At 49.6% G+C, this 19,466-nt stretch overlaps 2 protein-coding genes across 2 annotated transcripts in view; one reads left to right on the top strand and one right to left on the bottom strand.

Annotated features, from left to right (window-relative positions):
• The first annotated feature begins 1,599 nt into the window (after positions 1-1,599).
• LOC116593616 (60S ribosomal protein L29-like) lies at positions 1,600-1,938 on the top strand. The gene has a single exon (XM_032347889.1). It carries the CDS (start codon positions 1,600-1,602, stop codon positions 1,936-1,938), a length of 339 nt encoding a protein of 112 aa, XP_032203780.1.
• A 6,895-nt stretch (positions 1,939-8,833) lies between these two features.
• ANO2 (anoctamin 2) overlaps positions 8,834-19,466 on the bottom strand; it is a 338,274-nt gene continuing 327,641 nt past the window's right edge. The window contains exons 24-25 of the mRNA XM_032349035.1: positions 11,663-11,768; positions 8,834-9,741 (exon numbers count right to left, since the gene is read on the bottom strand). Of these exons, the coding sequence (XP_032204926.1) occupies positions 9,472-9,741; positions 11,663-11,768 (376 nt within the window). The 3' untranslated portion in view covers positions 8,834-9,471. The remainder of the gene's footprint in view (positions 9,742-11,662; positions 11,769-19,466) is intronic.

Here is a 19,466-nt window from a genome sequence, read left to right as displayed (position 1 = left end):
CTGGAACCAGGTCCAGCGCAAAAACAGAGTGTGTCTTCCAGTAAGTACATGGTCTCGGCCTCACAGGACATGCTGTCCCCACAAAGCTTTATCACATACTGCTGAGCAGTGTGCCTTCCCGCTTTTCTCCAGTGCATGGTTATGAGCAGAGGCTCTGGGAGGAGAAAGATGGCAGTTCACTCCGGCTCGGCCACTTTGTCGCCTTGGACTTTTGAACAGAGGCAGAGCTTCTCGGAGCCTCAAGTGGAGCATCTATGTGTGACTGAGCACCCGAGTCCCCTGCCATGGCCCCTGCGCCATCTCTGCCAGGTCGAACTGGAGGTTCTAGATTCAGAGAAGGCTGACACAAGGATTTCCTTCTATGTGACAAAGGACTCCCCAGAGTGGAAGGAGACCAGGAGCTTCTGTGGCCTTGGAGAGGCAAACCTTTAGACTCAGCTTGGTCCAGAGGGAAGATTTTTCTCATGATTCTGAAACCCCCAGTGGAAAATCCCTAACTGGTGTTTATCAGACTGCATCAGTGTGGTAAGGGACACCCCAGAGCCTCCGAGGGGATGTCCCTGTGGGGAAGGCATGTCCAGGTTGGCGAACCTGACTTAATACAAGGATATTGCAGTTCCAGGGGCAGGGCTGGAGCTAGTGCACGGGTGAGCCTGGGAATCCTTGGGAGTCAGCCCCTCGGGCATACGCTGGAGCCCAAGTGTGAGGCATGACTTCGTTATGGTTAGAAATCTTTTCAGCCTGGGTGTCAATATGGCAAATGTCCCCAGTGGCACCCTGCATGGCATCAGCCAAAGAGGACAGAATACTCCCCTGCCATCTCTTCAAGGGGTCCCCGAAATCCCCCCTTGGGGTAGACTACACCCTGGGGACTTGGAGACATCAAAGGTAGGCGATATCAGTGGCTTCTCACTCCAGCTTTGTTCGAAATGATGCGGGCACTCAGGTGACTGGTAGGAGAAAGAGAGGCATGCAGGGCAAAGCAGGGGTGCGGCTCATCTGGGTGAGTGCAAAATGGGGCAGAGGAATGCTTCACAGGCATCTGTGAGGATTCAGTGAGGTGATGAGGGGACAGTTCTTGGCACAGCAACTGGCTCCTAGGGATTGTCACCACTGTCACTACTATCATGTCACTCCAGGGGCCTCAGGCAGAGCACCCAGGACCCGTGGGCTTCTGAAGGAGGTGCCCTGATGTCGAAGAAACACAGGCTGGAGTCTGCACCTGGGCTTGAAATTCTCTTAGCTTCGGTTCCAGTGACAATGAAAATGGAGCCAATGAGAAGAGGTACCTTTAAGGCAGTCTCCTCCCATGGGAGCCCAGGATATTTGGAAAGTGGGCGCAAAACAACTTCAGAAATGTATGGAAAATTCTTTCATATCTTGAGGCTTATATATGAAAGAAACTTGAGAGGAGCTTTCCCAAATTTGACAATAATCTTAACAGTCAGATGCAATCCCCAACAGCAATCCTGGAAGAGACTTTCTATGTTTCTAGTTTCCATCAGAAATAAAACGCATGGTCCAAGGTACTTTGGGAGGCACAGGCTTTGGGGCAGACATGGCCAAGTCTGAGAACCACACCACGCACAACCTCACGAAATGGCACAGAAATGGCATCAGGAAAGCCCATCACAAAGATATGCATCTCTTAACGGGGAGGACTCCAATTTCCTGAGGAACACGCACTCTGCCAAGAAGCACAGCAAGAAGGGCCTGAACAAGATGCAGGCCAGCAAGGCCAAGGTCATGTGCGCACATGCTAAGGCTTTCAAGGCCCTCGTCAAACCCAAGGAAGTCAAGCCCAAGATCCCAAGGGCAGCAACCACAGGCTCAATCGACTGGCCTGTATCACTTGCCTACAAGCTCGGGAAATGTACTTGTGCCCACATTACCAAGGGTCTCAGGCTCCGCCGGCCAGAATCCAATGTCAAGGCTTGAACCAAGGTCAAGGCTGCAGCTGAGACTCTGACTCCAGCTCCCAAAGGTGCTCAGGGCCCCACAAAGGCTCCAGGGTAGAGGCTTCTACCTGTTGCTGTGAGGATGGAAGGACTACTGGGACCCCTGGGCTTTCATCTGCCCGGAGCCGGCGTCCTCCTGAGCTCTTTGTACAAATTAACCTGCGGCGGGATCTGCCAAAAACAAACACACAGAAAAGAAATATAACACAAATGTCGATCAACTTGGCTAGGGGAAAGAATGAGTTACCTTTCTCTTTCCTAATGAAAAACACTGTTACGGACAGCCTTCCAAGAGCTCAGGACTAAAGATGTGGAGGGAGCTGTATTGTGATAGAAAGATGAGTGAGTCTGTTCACTGTTAATGGATTTCGTGACATTTCTGGTTTAGCCTAAAATTTGTATTCGGAACTTTTGGTGCTAAATATTTACTTTTGTATCTGATCTTATTTTATAATTTGGGGTAACTTTTTCTTAAAGAGTCTTCCTAGAATTGTAGAAGCTTCTGGCCCCACAAAGCCAGGATCTGCCCGTGTTAATACTACTACTTAGCTTTGACATCATGATACTGAAAAGCTTTCTACATATGCTGCCCATTGACCAGGAGAGGAGCTTCAGGGGGCTTTCTGGAAGGAGGTGGGAACTGTTGAGAAGACAAATACAGAGAAAAAAAACCCCTTGCCCTTTGACAAGACAGAACAATCAGAAGAGACAGGTGGGGTTAGGACAGTGAAGACAGAGGTTGGCTGCTAAGAAAACTAAATTTGAAGTTGTTGAGGCTGATACTGAGAAAAGTTTCTGAGTGGAGTAGGAATGAGGCCCCATAGAAGAGGGTCGAAGAGACCTGCTTTCAGGCCTTCATCTGTTTCTCAACTAGCAGCCTCACTCAGACCAAGCAGATGTGGTTCTTGATAGAAGTTGACACATACTCTCTGAAGAATTAGATGCAAGCCAACCAGAGTCCATCACGCAGGGAGAAAACTAGGAGCAGGTTATGATGTGGGATCCATGTCAAAAGTCTGCCTCCTTCCCTTAGGGTCTATGGCTTTATTCCCCTAATTGAGGAAGACATCTTGGCTTGGAAGCCTCAGTCCTCAGCTCCTTGCTCTGTTAGACAGACAGGAGGTGAGACAAAGGTAGGGCAATAAAACATGAAGGTTCCTGAACTCATACGTAGAGCTGTCTCTTTGAATTCCCATCTGGCTTTCGCCCTGCACTTCCTTTCTGCAGATAAAGTCACATGCACCATGGGAGGGGAAGAAGAGTAAACGGGTTGCACCGCATCTGGGCAGGAGTCCTGAGGAGACGTCTGTCTTCTAGCCTGGTTCAGGAGGGGTCTGGTTCTGGGGGCCCTGCCATTCTCTGCTCTATAGAACAGGGATGGGGAGCAGGAGGCTAGCCAGATGTGCAAACAAGGCTGCATTCTGAGGAAACATCTGCTTTGTCTTCCAGAACTGGGGGTAGGCCTCCAAGGGCGGGTTCTGCTCTCTGGCTCCCTCTGCTGTGGCCGAGCAGATCAGATGCCACGGTGGGTTGGGGTAAGAGTAGAAACCCCAGCATCTCCACCCTGAGCTGAACTGGGTGACGGTATCGGAGACACAGAAGGCCAGGCCTGGATTGTGAAAGATGACTAGAATGGCGATGTGGAAGGTAAAACTGACCATACTCTTCATGTTTGTGGGACTGTAGTTAACCTGTAGAACTGTACATGTCTGTGCAGGAATGGATGTTAGCACTTGCCAGTCTAACCTCTTCATTTACTAGCAGGGAGCTTATCTTGGGAAATACATACAGCAGGTAAAGATAAGGTCATTAGTAGCACAGGAAGTTCAGAAGAGTAGGGTTATGGGGGAGGATAGGAGAAATCTTCACCTCTCTTCCAGATTAGATGTCGAGGGTCTTACAAGTGAGAACTTCTAAGCTGCCCGTATAATTTATTGGAGATTACAGATGGATTGATTCCAAGGGGAGGGGGCAGAGAAAAAAAAGGAACTTGGAACTCCGAGAAGGGCAAACTCCTGAAATATAGAGGACCAGGACAGGGAGAGACGTGCTAAGAAAAAGGATGGAGGACATGAAGATAAAAAACCGGAAAGCTGACGCACAGCTTCAGCATTTCCTTAAAGTAATCACAACAGTTGGGTTGGCTATACTTGACTACCTTCCTGCATTGGGAGAATACCTTCCAGACCTGAGAAAGAAGTAAGTATGAGGACTGGAGGTGATTGCCTCATTTCAGGCACACTAACTAAAAGAAACGCACATCAAGACATAGCCCAGTGTAATGTTTGAATTCTAAGTATACATTTTAAAGTCCTATAAACACCAAGCAGGATTGGGAAAAGATACATTCAAAGGAATACCAATCAGGCTTATTCCAGAGATTATTTTTTTCTTTCCCCTCTCGGAAACCCTGGAATAGTACCATTCATTGCCAGAGCCACAGCGTTTGGAAGGTAAGGATGGTGACATGAGAAAGGTAAATCCGGTCAAATCATCGTTCCAACAAAAGCAAATGCCCCGTGTGTCGTATCTTGGATAAGGCTGTCCGGGAAGCCCACTCTGGGATGGGGAGCTCATGCCTGGCCTGCAGAGGGTTGACTGGGACGTGTGCTCCAGAGGGACGCTGGTGTTAGGGTTGGGGGACGAGGTGAGTGGAATGGGGTAGGGGGAAGAGCTGAGCTGCAGTAAGTTTCAGCCAATTGCACATAGAGCTCTGGGGCTGATGAAGCCATGGAAGAATCCAGAATTGAGCCAAGGTGAGGTTTGTGCCCCTGCAGAGATGAGAGGCAGCCTCCAAGCAAGGAGTGGCCCTGGTCCAGGCAGCCACTTACTGCGGTTCTGAAAGGGGCTTCCAGCTGTGATCATCAGCAGCTGGGGGGGATGGTGAGTGCCTAAGTCCCACAGGGAACTTTTAACACCATATTGTTAAAAAACATTTTTCTAAAGGCATACTCTGGCCAACTCAGGGGACACAGTGACAGTATGAAAAAACAGAAGCATTTTCCTCATTTATTTTTAACCCCAGACCTTGTTTGATTACATATTTCAAGCAACCATGGGACCCAAGACTGGTCCCTGAGTTTTCCCAACTCATTCTTATCCTTTCTTCTAGAAATGCCTTCCATAGCCTGGTGGAATCTTTTACCACAATTTATGGGCGCTCAGAAGAATACCTGGTAAGTTTCCTTCCCATCTTTCTTAATACAGGCTCATCTCTCTACAAGCATAGAACTTTGTGCTGGCAGCTCAGCAAACCTAGAGGCTTTCATTCATCTCGCAGAAAAGCAAAGTCTGGTATGGCAAAATAACGGCCATTTGAGGAGTTAATGATGATTTTCTGTGCCAAGGCAGCCACTCTGGAAATCAGTATGGAGGTGCCTTACAAAGTTGAAAATAGAGTTACCCTGTGATCCAGCGATTCCACTACTAGGGATTTACCCACAGGATACAGATTCAAAGGGCCACAGGCATCCCAATGTTTACAGCAGCATTAGCAACAAGAGTCAAATATGGAAGGAGCCCAAATGTCCATCAACTGATGAATGGATAAAGAAGATGTGGCATATGTATATATACAATGGAATATTACTCAGCCATCAAAAAGAACAAAATCTTGCCATTTGCAACAATGTGGATGGAGCTAGAATGTATTGTGCTCAGTGAAATCGGTCAGAGAGAGACAAATACCATATGACTTCTCTCATATGTGGAATTTAAGAAATAAAACAGATGAACATGTCAGTAGGGGGGAAACAAACCACAAGAGACTCTTAATGACAGAGAACAAACTGAAGGTCCTGGAGGGCAGGGGAGGGGCTAGATGGGGGATGGGCATTAAGGGGGTCACTTATGATGAGCACTGGGTGTTGTATGTAAGTGGTGAATCGCTCAGTTCTACTCCTGAAACCCATATTACATGTTTGTTAACTAAAATTTAAATAAAAATTTGAAAAAAAAAAAATCTCCTGTAGACAGCAAAAAAAAAAAAAAGGGAGGAGTGCTCTTATAATGTATACATGTATCAAATCACTATGTTGTACACTTAAAAGATCTTACAAATTTTTTGTCAATTTCACTTTGATTATACCTTTCAGTAAAGCTGAAAAATGTTGGGAGGGAGGGAGGGAGGAGTCTTCACTGAGATTAGCACCATTTATTTTGCCAAGCAGGAATGCTTCAGACAGGGCTGCTCTGTTCCTTTTATTCCACCTCTTTTCTTTATAATGGGTGCATCAAAGAAAGAGACATTAAGATTCATTTAAATCAACTATCAAATGGATTCCATGTCTTTTTATTCTTAATAAGGAAAAACTGATGAACCCTGTGGCGAATAAGGCTGCTCACCAAGCCCTCCACCTTGGGCTCATGGCTGTTTCTCTTGGAGGTAAAAAGACGATTTCCTCTGTTTTATTTATGTTTTACTTTTTCTGTATTTTCTAAGTATTCTTCGATGAGTGTATATTTCTCATAGGGTTAAACAAAATAGATGCTATTACAGACCAATGTAGGTGGCCACACATACAGCAGGAGAACACAGATGAACTCAAACCCCAATATTAACTGTTATTATTTCTGGAGAAAGGGGGTAGGAAAAGGAGTGATAGTTTTTCCTTTCTTCAGTGTTTCAATGTTTGTTCACAATTTTTTTTTTTGCATTTTATAGTGAAATGTCAAAATTAATTATTACCTCTCATAGCTCAGAGAAGGTTTTATTATTTAAGTTAGGACCCCGCCTACCGTCTCTCTACCCTACTTAACAGATCCTTGGGGAAGTTCTTCTTACTTTGCCTAAATCCCAGTTGCTGCTGTGTTAGGTGGACACGTCTGGTGGTTGTGCGGTAGTGGGGGTGCTACTGAGATGATCTGGGCTTCGGGGTGGGACAAATCACAGAATTCCTAATTCGGAAACCTTTCCAAGTGGAAACCTGTACCTGGGCAGGTGAAATCTCCCTTCCTCTCCACCTCCCTCTCCCCAGGAGGCGCCATCTGACCCAGTCCCTCCCCCTCCTGTGTGAGCTCTGGCTACCTCAGGCTTCCATCCCCAACCTCCAACCCCTTAACAGGACAGAGTAGGGCAGGGAAAAAACCAAGCAAAAGGCCTATTATGCAAATGAAATAGAATGGAGCTCCTACTCTCACCACTAATCTCCTCTACCAGGCTGGACTTTCTTTTTCGTCATAGTATTTCATATCTTCTAACATACTATGTGGTTTACTTTCATGGTTCATGATGTCTTCCTGACTCACCCATAGGAACTGCAAACTCCTGAGGGCAGGAAACATTGTGTCAAGGGATGTAGCCCAAGTACCCCATACAAACAGCAAGATAGCATATACTGCAGAATGGTCACTAAAAATATGCATGCGTTCTAAGATTCGGGAAAAAAAAAAAAACACAAACAAAAAATCTTTGTTTCCATTTAGCTGTATACCCACCTCCTCACTATGCTGTTCTTTCCACAACTTATGTGTATATGTATTGCATGCCAATAAAGACGGATTTATAAGTAAAAATAAGTAATAAATAAGTTAAAAATGTGCATGCCTTTGAGAGGGAATGAGACTAGAGGGAAACACAGTTGCTGATGCTGGTTCTAAATCTGGGGGGCTGTGGGGTGATTTCACTGTCTTCTTCATTGGTTTTCTGATTGTTTGACTCTTGGGGTCCAGATGGCATCTCTGTGATCATATATTAAAATGTTTACTTGAAAAAAGAAGGGGGAGAAGTGGGGTTGTGAGCCTGCCACAGTCAGGGTACAGTGTGTGTCTGGGTGCTGGAGGCGGCCTCTGACCCTCAGTGTGGACCCGCATGGCTTCCAGCTTCTGGGAAATACCAACCCCCAGCCCCCCGACCCTGTTAGGGCTCGTCCCTGGGGAAAGCTTCCTTTTGATGGGCCCGGAATCTCCATGTCATTAACACTCTTGCAGGGAAATTTCTCTCCTGTGGGCCACTCCCCTCTCCCCAAGTTAGAAGAAGCATGTTGTAGGGCAATGCCCTGTTTTGTTTTGCTAACACTGGAGTTTGCATCTAGGCTCACATACTGAGCATGACCACGAAGGCGTGATGTGGTTAAAATGTACCCTAGGACCACCGGTCCGTGAATGGCGTGGGACAGCCTTGTCTGGGCTCCCACTAAAGCTGTGTCCTGGTGTCCCCACAGAAGAAGGGACCACTTCCTGGAGCAAGAGCTTGTGGCAGTGGGATCCTGCACACGGCTGCGGGGGAGAGCAACAGAAGCCTCGGTGAGCTGCAAGGATGCCCAGCCTGGTACCCGTGGGGCCTCGAATCAGCAGGTGAGCTGAAAACTGAGAACATGCATTTCTCCTCTGGAGCGCAGTCCGCCACGAAGCTTCCACCTGGACACTGAGTTGGACTCTAGTCAGACTGACCCGGGAGGAACGGGGGCCGAGTCCCAAGGATCAAGACCGTGCCCCGGGTTTCTGCACCACAGGTGGGGTTGAGGTGTGCGAAAGACCATGATGAATGATGTCTTGAAAATCTCAGCCCCCACCCCAACCCTGGCTCTGGGAGGAAAGGTGTAACCTTTGAACCATCTTGGGCATCTTGGGTTTGTCATCGATTGCTATGTAAAATGGTGAGCCCCTTCCCTCCTGGGCCCCTGACCTCCCTCATCCTTGTATCTCTCCTTAGCCCTTGTTACTGGCTGAAATCCTACACATTCCTCGGCGTCCTGTCTGTCTCTCCACAGAAAGGAAGCTCCATGAGGCCGAGATCTTCCTTCTTGGACTCTACCGTATCTCTCATCTGAGAACCGCATCTGGGACGTCGTAGGTGCTCAGTAAATACTGGTAGGAAGCAACAGAAAGAAAGAGGACCAAAGACAAGGAGACATATCTTTATAAAGAATGTTTCCATTTATTTTATTACTTTAAATCTGAGCCTGCATGAAGTGATGGCTAAGCTAGTTCCACAAGCTCCCCGTGACACGCACTGAGGACAAGCTCGGGTTTGGACCTCTGCCACTCACCATCACAGTTCAGTGGCCGCAGCAATCAGCCCTGCGACTTAATTTGCACCCAGTGGGGCTGGGACAGTCCTGGCTGCAAGTGACTCAGGGGTAATCTGCTCAAGGAGATTGTGGGAAGGGGTGAGGGATCCCTCAGGATGGGGGTTCACTTCTCTCCCAGCCTGTGGCCACCTGAGAGAGGGCACCTAAGGTTCCACAGGGAAGGCTCATGCCCCTTGGGAGCTCTGGGGTCAAGATACCCATTCTTTCGCCAAGTGACTCAAAATAGGGTACCATGTCCCTAAAAGGATACAAAGAGTACCTAAAAGAAACTTTAGCTTGAAGTTTCCGAGAAGTAGCCCCATTTCTCTTCCTGCCCGTGCTCACTCTCTCGCTCACTCTGACCTCTCTGCACACGCACACCGTTCCGAGACCCCAGCAGGCCAGACCCTGGCAAGTGCAGGCCACCACGCCCGCGCAGGTGCACAGCCGCGCTTTGTGAGGTCCCTGGCTGCGGCGTCCCTCCCGTAGCAGGGCTGGCTCGCTCACACGTTTGTGTGCTGGGAACCAGAGGACGCGATGCTGCCCGGCTGGCTCTGGCCCGAGGGGGCCCAGCTGGGTGCCCGGCTCCTGCTGCGACGTCCCCCTCCCAGGCTCCTCTGGGCCGGCTCGTCCGTCAGCTTGAGTTTCTCATGCTCCTCTTTCAGGAAGAAGTCCACCAACAAGCCCTTCTCTTTCTTGATCTGGTCGCTAATGTCCGTGGGGATGTCTGGGATCATCCAGTCCACGAGGACACTCAGGAACATCACGAGGTTCTGCCAAAAGCCAGGGAGGGGGGTTGAGAGGAGAGGCCCAGCCTCAAGGGACACCAGGGCGCCCCCGGCTACCCCTCCCCGTCAGTAATGGTCTCAGCAGTGGGACGGGTGGAATGGTGCCGTGGTGGGGGCTGTGGCGAGCACAGACCTGGAAGCAGGACCACTGTGTCCTTCTGGCCTGGCTACTTACTAGCAGGTGCTCTGAGCCAACGTGCCGAGGGGCCCTGCAGTGTCCCCAGGTAGAAAGTGGAGAAGTGAGAGTACCTGTCCCCCAGGTTGTTGGGACGAAATCAGTCAACAGCTCACATGGGGTGGGGCTGTCCCCATCCTGTCCTTCCTGGCCGGCTCTCCGCCTCCAGCGCCCTGCTCCAGCGCTCCCTGGGAAGTGGGCACAGGGCCCGCTGGCCTCCCTAGGGCTTCCCTGAGCCGGCTGCTCCTCTCTTGTTCCCAGCCGGCCCTCCGTCCTCCAGCTCAGAGACAGACATCTGGTTTCTGTGCTCAGTACTGGCCTCAGCCCACCTCACCCTCACCCGATCCTGCTCTCTCTTCCATCCCGCGAAGCTGGTCTCCTGGGCCAGGCTAGGGACCCTGCCTCCAGAGCCCCCTTCTCCATTCCAAGCCTCTGTGCGCACTCGTACTGGGCCTCCTTCTTCCACCTGCTGAGCCCCGTCCCTGTCTCACGGCGCAGGTAGGACAGGACTCCCTTTCCGGCAGCGTTTTCCATGGAAGCGGGGACCACGTCACAACAGCGCCAGCTCGGCCCGAGATGTGACCGCTCCTTTACAACCTGGTTCCCGCCAGTTCCCCAAGCCATGCTCTGCCCAGTTCACCCCCCAGTTGTGGCACTCTCTGCCCGCAGATCACACACACACACTCTGAGGTCTAGGGACAGCGATAGGACCCAGGACAAGATCTTTAGGGCACAGCTGTCTTCCAGGCTCCAAACCTATTCCCACCTTGACCTTGAATCTCACTCGCACCTAAGGGCCCAGGCGAGGGCCAGGGGACCAACTGCGGCTTTCAGGGGCTCCTGGGGGCTTCCCATACTCTAGAGCTGCTTCAAGTCACATTCTTTTAATCAACTTTTACGCAGTTAACGAGAGTTGCATGTCACCTGTGGGAAAGCCAGGGGACGCCTGCACGGGGGAGCAGCTTTTCAAATCCATCACCCCATCTCCCCAGAGGAAGAAGGGCTGTCTTCTTTAGGTGAAAGACTAGCCGATGGGCTTCTCTACTTCCTGGGCCGGGGCTGGGGCGGGATATCTTAGAGCCCCCCGGAGATCTGCCTTCAGGGAATACAAAAGCCAGAGGGAGTGGAAGAGAAAAGGATCCGGGCTCCTGCTTGAAGGGCGGCAGGACCCTGCGTGGGACCTGGGGCTGCGTGCCCACGGCTCTCAGCCGTGCAACCTGAGCTACGGCTATTGTCAGAGATAGCAATCGGGGGGCTCGAGTTTGCTATTCATCCAGAGGCATGGCCGGATGGCTCTGGGGCCCTCCTCGCCAGGTGTCTCGGGGGCCAGAGCACACTAACAAAGGAGGGAGCCAGCTGAGAGCAAGAAGAACGGTTCCGAACTTGAGCCCCTTCTTGGGCTGCGGAGACCAGGCGGGGCTGTTTGTCTGCTGCAGGGTTGAGACTCTGGTCCCCACTGCCTTTCTCGCTTCCTTTCTTGTCTTAGGTCTCAGTGGGAATCTATCTCCACCCTGCATCTTACCCCACATCTGTCCTGTAACCTTACTCTGCGTTCTGTTCTCTGCCAATTTACGCGTTAATGGAGGTCCTCTTGAGAGCGCTCTGCCTCCTCCGCTTTCGGGGACCCCGGTGTCACGGCACCAAGGACACACGGAGCGGAGGGGCAGGCAAGGAGACATGGCTGTCTCTACCCCCGCAGCTGGGCTTCTCCTCCTTATCCGACCAGCTTACCTGGAAGATGATGACAAAAGCCAGACGGGCAGACAGAATGGCCCAGTACTGTTTGGAAAACTCATACGGGTTCGGGGCCCACGGCGGCTCTCGGTAATCCTTAAACCTGCCCAGAGAGAAATGTGGCGTTAGGACCGGGAAGAGCTGGAGGGCAAGGGGTGCTTCTGACCCTCAAGAAACAGAACAGCAGGCAAGCTCCTGGCTCCCAGACGTGGGAATTAGCAGGAAGCTGGAGGGAGGAATTCACGGCCTCACCAACAAGTGTCCATTGCATAAAATGACCAAAGTCCTAAAAAACAAACAAACAAACAAAAAACACCCAGTGTTGGCCTGGAAATGCCTTTTTCCTACTCTCTCTTTAATTTCCCTCACGGCTTCCACATGGATACTTCCAGAGGAGCCCAGGAATCATGAAAGGAGCCCAGCACCATGGGTCCCTATTGGCCCCACTGGCCCATGAGCTCAAGAGGGGAGGGAGATGCCCAGAAACTGGACAGTTCTCAGCAGCCCGTGGGCTCAGCGGTGCCACAGGTGCCTGCAGACAACCCCAGGCTTCCTTCTGACTGGCTACTCCAGGCCCACGGCCATAGAGACAGCTGTGTTCTCACAGCCCAAGGATGGCCGACTCAAACCAAGCTCAAGGTTGAGTGACTGGGGGAATGGCTGTCATAGTGATGGTTGGTCAGTATCCTTGTCTACTGACTGCATTTACGATCTGTCCATGTGGCTTAAGAAACAAAATGTCAGTGCCTGACATTTGCTCATGCCTCTTTCTCAGACCCGTGAAGAGATTTTCCTTACCGCTGCCTTTTCACCCCCATTCTGTGATGACTCTTGTTAAAAACCACTCATTTTCAGGGAACTTGGGTGGCTCAGTCACCTAATCGTCTGACTCTTGATTTCAGGTCAGGTCATGATCTCAGGGTGGTGAGATGGAGCCCTGCTTCGTGTTCAGCAGGGAGTCTGCTTGAGATTCTAGCCCTCCCTCCTCCTCTGCTCCCCACACCCCCTCCTGCCCCGCCTTTAAAAAAAAAATTAAAAAAGGCTCATTTTTCTCGGACTCACTTTTTTTTCTAAGCCTGGAAAAGTGACAAGAGCTGGTACCAGAAGAATTATGACCCTTCACGGAACTGTTTTCTCCATGGAATTCAACGATCTTTGACGTTTAGTCAAAGCAAAACAAGCCCTGGGGGGAAGGACTGGGGTGGTATTAGGCCACCGAGTGGGGTACAGCTGCCAAGGAAGGCAGGGTGGGGACTCTGCATGACGAGGGGCCAACAAGGAAAATGACCTACACTGAACATGCCATATGCACCAATCCCCGAGCAAGGAGCTTTTCTGGAAACTTTCTCATTCAATCTCCATAGCATCCTCCAGCAGGTGCTGATATCCCCCATAGAATATAGGGAACACTGAGGCTCAGAGAAGATCAGTTACTTGCCCAGGTCTCTCTCCTGGCCAGCAAGGACACAGTCAACGTGAGAATCCAAGTCTGGATGAAGGAGGACCTTTCCTCTCTTGTCACAAAGCACCTCGCCAACAGCTGCGGTTTGAGGTGGGGGATTCAGAAATGGTTTTGGGGTTTTTTTAAATGATTTATTTATTTACTTGAGAGAGAGAGGTAGGGGGAGGGGCAGAGGGAGAGAGAGAATCTCAAGCAAACTCCCCACTGAGCGCAGAGCCCAATGCAGGGCAAGATCCCACCACCCTGAGATCATGACCTGAGCCAAAATCAAGAGTCAGACGCTTAATGGACTGAGCCAGCCAGGTGCCCCAGAAATGGGAGCTTTCTGTCCCTTCCCCACCTGGAATGAGCCAGCTGCCCTAAAAGATCCAGGTAAAAGCACGGTGGCTTCCAACTGTCCACAGAGATGCAGGAAGAAGGAAGGAAAAAAAGAGGAAGAGGAAAAGAGATACACACAAACAGAAAATGGCAGAGCGACAGAGTCAGCAACAGGAAGAGACAAACAGACATGGACAGTAAGCAGTTGACTAGGGTTGGGCAGGAGGCCAGGAGCTGCCCCTTCCCCACCCCCGCCCTTCCAACAGCTGATCACAGCTGTCGCAGGCTTGCTTTGACATCCGGCTGAAAAGCAAAGCTAACTGCAGCCCAGCAGTACACGGCGGGATTCATCGTATCCGCGGGGCCGAGGACAGAAGCACGGCCAGCCCTAGATTAGGCTTGTTAACGGGAGAGAGGGAGAGCATGGCTAAATGGAGAGGGACACCTTCGGGTGGGAAAAAGCTCAAGCTCGCTGCCTTCCAGCTGCCCCTCAAAGGACCTCACAGCAAAAGCGGATCTATCTACTCTTCTCAAGACCTCAGGGGGACGGGCACGACACCTAGCGCCCTCCCCCAGGTCAGTCCCATCTCTCCTGCTACAACCGAAGTCTGTTCTTCTCGTGTTCTAGCTCCACTTAGGAAGGAACAGCTGCTCACTGACCTTGCTCTAGGAGCCACCGCTCACCCATCTTTTTCCCAGTCTGGAAAGAATCCATAAATAATCTAATTCTGGTCCTACCTCTGATACTAACTCACCACAGCTTTTGGAAGTGTCCCTTTGAGTGTCCAAAACATTTTTAAAATCTAACAAACACATGCACTGAATCAAAGATCTGGGGAAAGATTAACACAGATATTTCTAGAAAGCTTTATTTGAAAACACACTATGCCAATGGGCTACAGGTAGTTCTGGTAGGAACTAGAGGACAAACGATCCACGGAAAAGAACAATGCACAATTCAATGAGTTATGCATCTGTTCATATCTCCTTTTCTGAAGCTAACTTTAAAAAAAAACCCATGACCTACGGTAGTGAGAAATACATTGTCCATTAATGCACACGTAAGTATACGTCACTGAGCTGAAAATCATACCCTCGCCATGTGCGATGAACCAATATTTTCTGAATCTATCGTCTCCTGTCTTATCCTATTCTCGTCTTTAAAATGCTGATCATGACCGACTAAAGTGATTTCCTAACCCACTCATGAACAATGACTCATAGATTGAAGAATATTATTCCCGTAAGCTTCTGCCACCAGGAAAGAACTGGTTATTTACATTCCAATGTAAATTCAGATTTCATCATTTTTTTCCAGTGTCATCCTAAGAAGTCAAGCTTATCAAATGTTTTCAGTGAGTAACAAGAAGACACTACTTAGAGAGATAATCATCTTTAAGACCTTTAAGACTAGAAATGGCCACAAAAGATAAGTGATGGGGTGTCTGGGTGGTTCAGTCATTAAGCGTCTGCCTTCGGCTCAGGTCATGATCTCAGGGTCCTGGGATCGAGCCCCGAATCAGGCTCCCTGCTCAGTGGGGAGCCTGCTTCTCCCTCTCCCTCTGCTTTTTCCCCTGCTTGGGCTCTGTCAAATAAATGAATAAAATCTTAAAAAAAAAAAAAAGACCAGTGACCAATGACCCTCACTGTGTCCACCACGACACATGAGCTGTCAGCCAGGTCCATCTGGTGTCTAAGCCCCATGCACAGCACTGGCAAAAGCATACACTTCAGAGTCACCAGGTGACAGCTCAGTGTTACCTCTATCACTTTGGTTCTATGCTCTCTCACAAGTTACCCGACATTCTGATGGCCAAGGTGCTGGTCTACAAAGTGGCCTCAACGTTCCATGTGCCCCATCAACAACAGCTACTCTTTCCCCTTTGCCTGGAGGTGGCTGACACCGCTCCTGGGAAGAGGATAGAGCACATACACAACTGCTCCCAGGGCTTCTGGCATTCTGGGGAAGGGGGGGGGTCTCTGAGCCTCGTGGGCACAGATGTTACAGGTTTTGCCTCGCGCTGATATGAATCAGAAAGAGTCAGCTGGCGCCACAACTCCAGGGGCTTCTCTCAGGATTTGTGTCCAGGTAAATGGCACAAAATAGGTAAGCCTCAGGCCCGTGGGAGGTAGAGCTTCTGCTCCATTCCCAGAAGCTTTTAAAAGGCCTTTCAAAACCAGATGCTTCTCCCTGGTTGAGGGAGTGCGGTTCTCCCAAAGTCTCCCTAAGGGGCCAAGCACTGGGAGAACTCCCACATCTGGTCCCTTCCTGCACCTGCTGGCTGGGATTTAAATTCGGAGATAGGATTTTTAGGAGCCATTCCTAGACCTCATCCTCACCCCTCCAGAGCTCTCTTTATTGTCTTTGAGCCTTAATATTAATTTTGAGAGTCTCATAATAAGGAGAGGCTTGCAATTACAAACCCACTGGAGTGTCTAAAAAGCAAGTGTGCACTGGGAGTGGCCTCTGTCACTTACTAGCTATAAGGCCCTGAGAAACCTGTTTCTTTTCTCTGAACCTCAGCATTCTAATCTGTAAAATGGAGCTTGTATCTCTGTGCTGAGCACACAGAAGTGCTCCAGCTCTCACCCACCGACCATAAAGAAATGAGTATGGGCCTGCGTGTGTGTACATGTACGTTAAATGTTAAAGGAAAGCACAGTGAAAATTAAATAAGACAATGCATGTGACTGATTTCTGGAGGCTTCTACCAAGAATAAACACAATGGTTTCTCCTGGGAGAGAATGACTGGGGTAAGGATGATCAAGAAAGACTTTTCCTTTTGTATATATACATATTTATACAGAGTTGCTTTTAAATAAAAACGTTCCATGTGCCCCATCAACAACAGCTACTCTTTCCCCTTTGCCTGGAGGTGGCACAATTTCAAGAGGATATAATTAATGGCAATATTCGGTGGACTCACATTTTAATACTAAGCTTCGAGGAGCCAAATTATAGCGTTAACTGAGACAGACTCATACACGGTAAGTGAAACTGGTAGAAAAATCATCATTATATTGTAGCTCTAAATTAATGTAAGATTATATCTAGATTGTTCTAACACTATGAAAAATCACATGGAGTTTGAATTTATACACTACCTAAAGAAATAACATTCCCATTAATCCGAATGTATTTCATTATTATAAAACAAAGCCATGAAACCCCGTAAAGTTTCTGTGAGCTCACTTGATGTTAACTCATGAAAGAAAGTCTGAGAAAGACGTGTGGAAATGTCCCGCCGTGAGTACTGTTGGGGAGGTGCCTAGGACCAGGCAGAGGGGAGGGCGGATGTGGAACAGAGTCGGAGAGGCTGTCCGTTAATGTTTAGAGTTTTTAGTATATAAAATATACTAAATATAATGAAATTTTTTTTTTTTGAAAGAAGCAGAAAGAATCTTTGGAGAGCATTCGTTCCATGTCTGCTATAGATGGGGAACTGAGGTGCGGGGGGGGGAAGAGAGAGACTCCCCGCTTAGATGTCCTCCGCTCATCCTCCCTTGCAGGGGTGGCCAGTGACAGGGACAGGGACATCTGCCACAATTCCTCCTCATCCAACACCACTGTGGGCGGGAAGGCTACTGAAGTTACAGACTGAGGATTTAGTCATCAACAATCAGGGATGGCTTTTTCCAAAAATGAGGTTTTAGTTACATTATGAATCAGTTAGTAAATACGGTTCTCAACTCCAAACAGTGGTATGTTTAAAAAAAATTTTAATAGTCCCAATGGCAATTAGTGTCATTTTCTTGCTAAACACAATTACATACAATATCTTCATTCCATCTGAGCTACTTCAAACTGCCTTCTGAGACCGGCCCTTAACGAGGGAAAACAGTACAGGCAATTAGGAACTAATGAGAGCCACATTAATCCAGGGGTCGATAAAGATCAGTAATGGCAACACCCGGAAAAGCTGACTCTCCCTCTGTATTCACGGAGCAGATGACAGACAGCCTCAGACTGAAGAGAACTCGCCTCTCCGAAGACTTGCCACGTGACCTTGAGAGATGCAAGAACTCGGGCCCTGCAGAGAAACCCAGCAGTCGCCCCCAACGACGCTCGGCAGCCCCCAGCAGTCCCACTGGCTTGACCAGGCCCAAGTCAGCTCCCTGGCCAGGCCCTCCCCTGCCGACCCCTTCGCTCCCTTCCCGTGGAGCCGGGAGCCTGGGCCACCACCCGCCATCCAGGACATGGTAGCCCTTCCACCCTGTCAGCCGCGTCGGCTCCTGCCCGCAGACCCAGGTCACTGGACTGTTTATGGAGCGGCCCCGCCAGAGCAGCGAGAGGACCGAAGTGAACGCTGCTCCCAAAATGCTGGGAATGCATCTCAAATGGGCAGCTGGAGACGTGTCCCAACGTTTACTGCTATTTTTAGGATACCTCGATGCCTGGCGAGGCTGGGCTGGAGCCCGAGCCCTCAGTTTTATGTGACCACATTTATCTCCAGAGGTCACTGAAAGCTAAGAATAAGAAGGGTCATCGAGTTCCCAACACTATTTGGCAGAAATCAGGACAAACTTTTCATTTCCCACCACGGAAGCAGCTTTAAACACTGGCTTTGGGACTGGCTCTAGAGCGCTCTCTCCTTCTCCCTCTCTCTCCCTCCCTCTCCTTCTCTTATCTCTCTCTCTCCTTCTCCTTCATTGCTACCTCTTACACCGACTGACGATGCCTGGCTTACATCAGTAGGTTATGCTCCCCTCCGAAACTCCTGAGACGCTGGTGAGCTGGCCAAGTTCCCACAGCATGAGGCAAGTAGGACCCACTGAGGCAGAGATTTCCATCAATAATTATTGCCCCTCTAGGAGAAGGTAGCCCCAAAGTACACCGATTTGGTATGTTGTATCCAGATAATAGGCTGAGCCGGCTCTGGACACCTGTTTACACCGTGGAGTGAAACATCTCTGTTTCAAATGTAACCCACTGGCCTTCACACTGCAGCCAGAGAGAACCCCAATGACAAGTGTGATCTCATCCCTGCTCCCTGCGGCTCCCCACTGCCCTAAGGGAGAGTCCACACACCTCCGTAAGACCACCACGCTCTTCTCGGTCTGGCTTCTGCATTCTCTTTCCTCCTCGCCCTCAGAGCTTATCTGCCACTCCAGCTCCCACCATCCAGCACCAAGGAGCTCGTCTACCTGGAAGGCCTTGTTCTCCCCAGACCTTCTTCAGCACTCGAGGCTCCCTTCCGGTCCCCTCCGCACCCCCGCACTCCTCCCAGCCCTCCCAGGCCAGCTTGGTCATGCGAACAAGGAGCGTCAACAAGAGCATCAGTCTGGCCAAACCTGCACAATGTTTGACCTCCAGCTTTTAGCTCCCCTGAAGCTTCACGGCAATACTCGGGTCTGGGTTAGGTGCGTGCCTCCTTCTGTGTGGCTCTCGGAGCTCCCTGAAGTTACCCTGTTATAAATGACTAAAGCTAGACTTTATTTGCTTGCTTACTTGCTCATCTCCTCCATCTAGACTTCTTGAGGGAGGCATTGTGTTTTATTCCTTATCGTGGAACCAACAACAAGCCTTTCTCGTAAGGTCTCAAAAATAATTGCACAGTGAACCCATACTCTTTACTGGCACTGGGTAAAGAAATCATGTCAGATACTCCAAAAATCATTTTGGTTTCATCTTGCAGAAACATTTTCTTAGCAGAAATACAGAACATACTTCTACACATGGCGCCCAGTAATAATTCTGCCACTTTGCTGGAAGAGGGGATTTTGTTGTTGTTGTTGTTGTTTTTAAAGATTTTATTTATTTATTTGACAGAGAGAGACACAGCGAGAGAAGGAACACAAGCAGGGGGAGTGGGAGAGGGAGAAGCAGGCATCCCACTGAGCAGGGAGCCCCATGTGGGGTTCAATTCCAGGATCCTGGGATCACGACCCGAGCAAGGCAGACACTTAACAACTGAGCCACCCAGGCGCCCCTTTGTTGTTTTTTAATGGGTCTCCAATAAGCCACAATCCCACCATCTTACATGGAAACGATGGAGAGAGGAGTTATCGGGGCTTTGGAA

Source organism: Mustela erminea, chromosome 6 (assembly GCF_009829155.1).
Source record: "Mustela erminea isolate mMusErm1 chromosome 6, mMusErm1.Pri, whole genome shotgun sequence".
NCBI lineage: Eukaryota > Metazoa > Chordata > Mammalia > Carnivora > Mustelidae > Mustela > Mustela erminea.
This window is presented reverse-complemented; position numbering and strand designations above follow the sequence as displayed.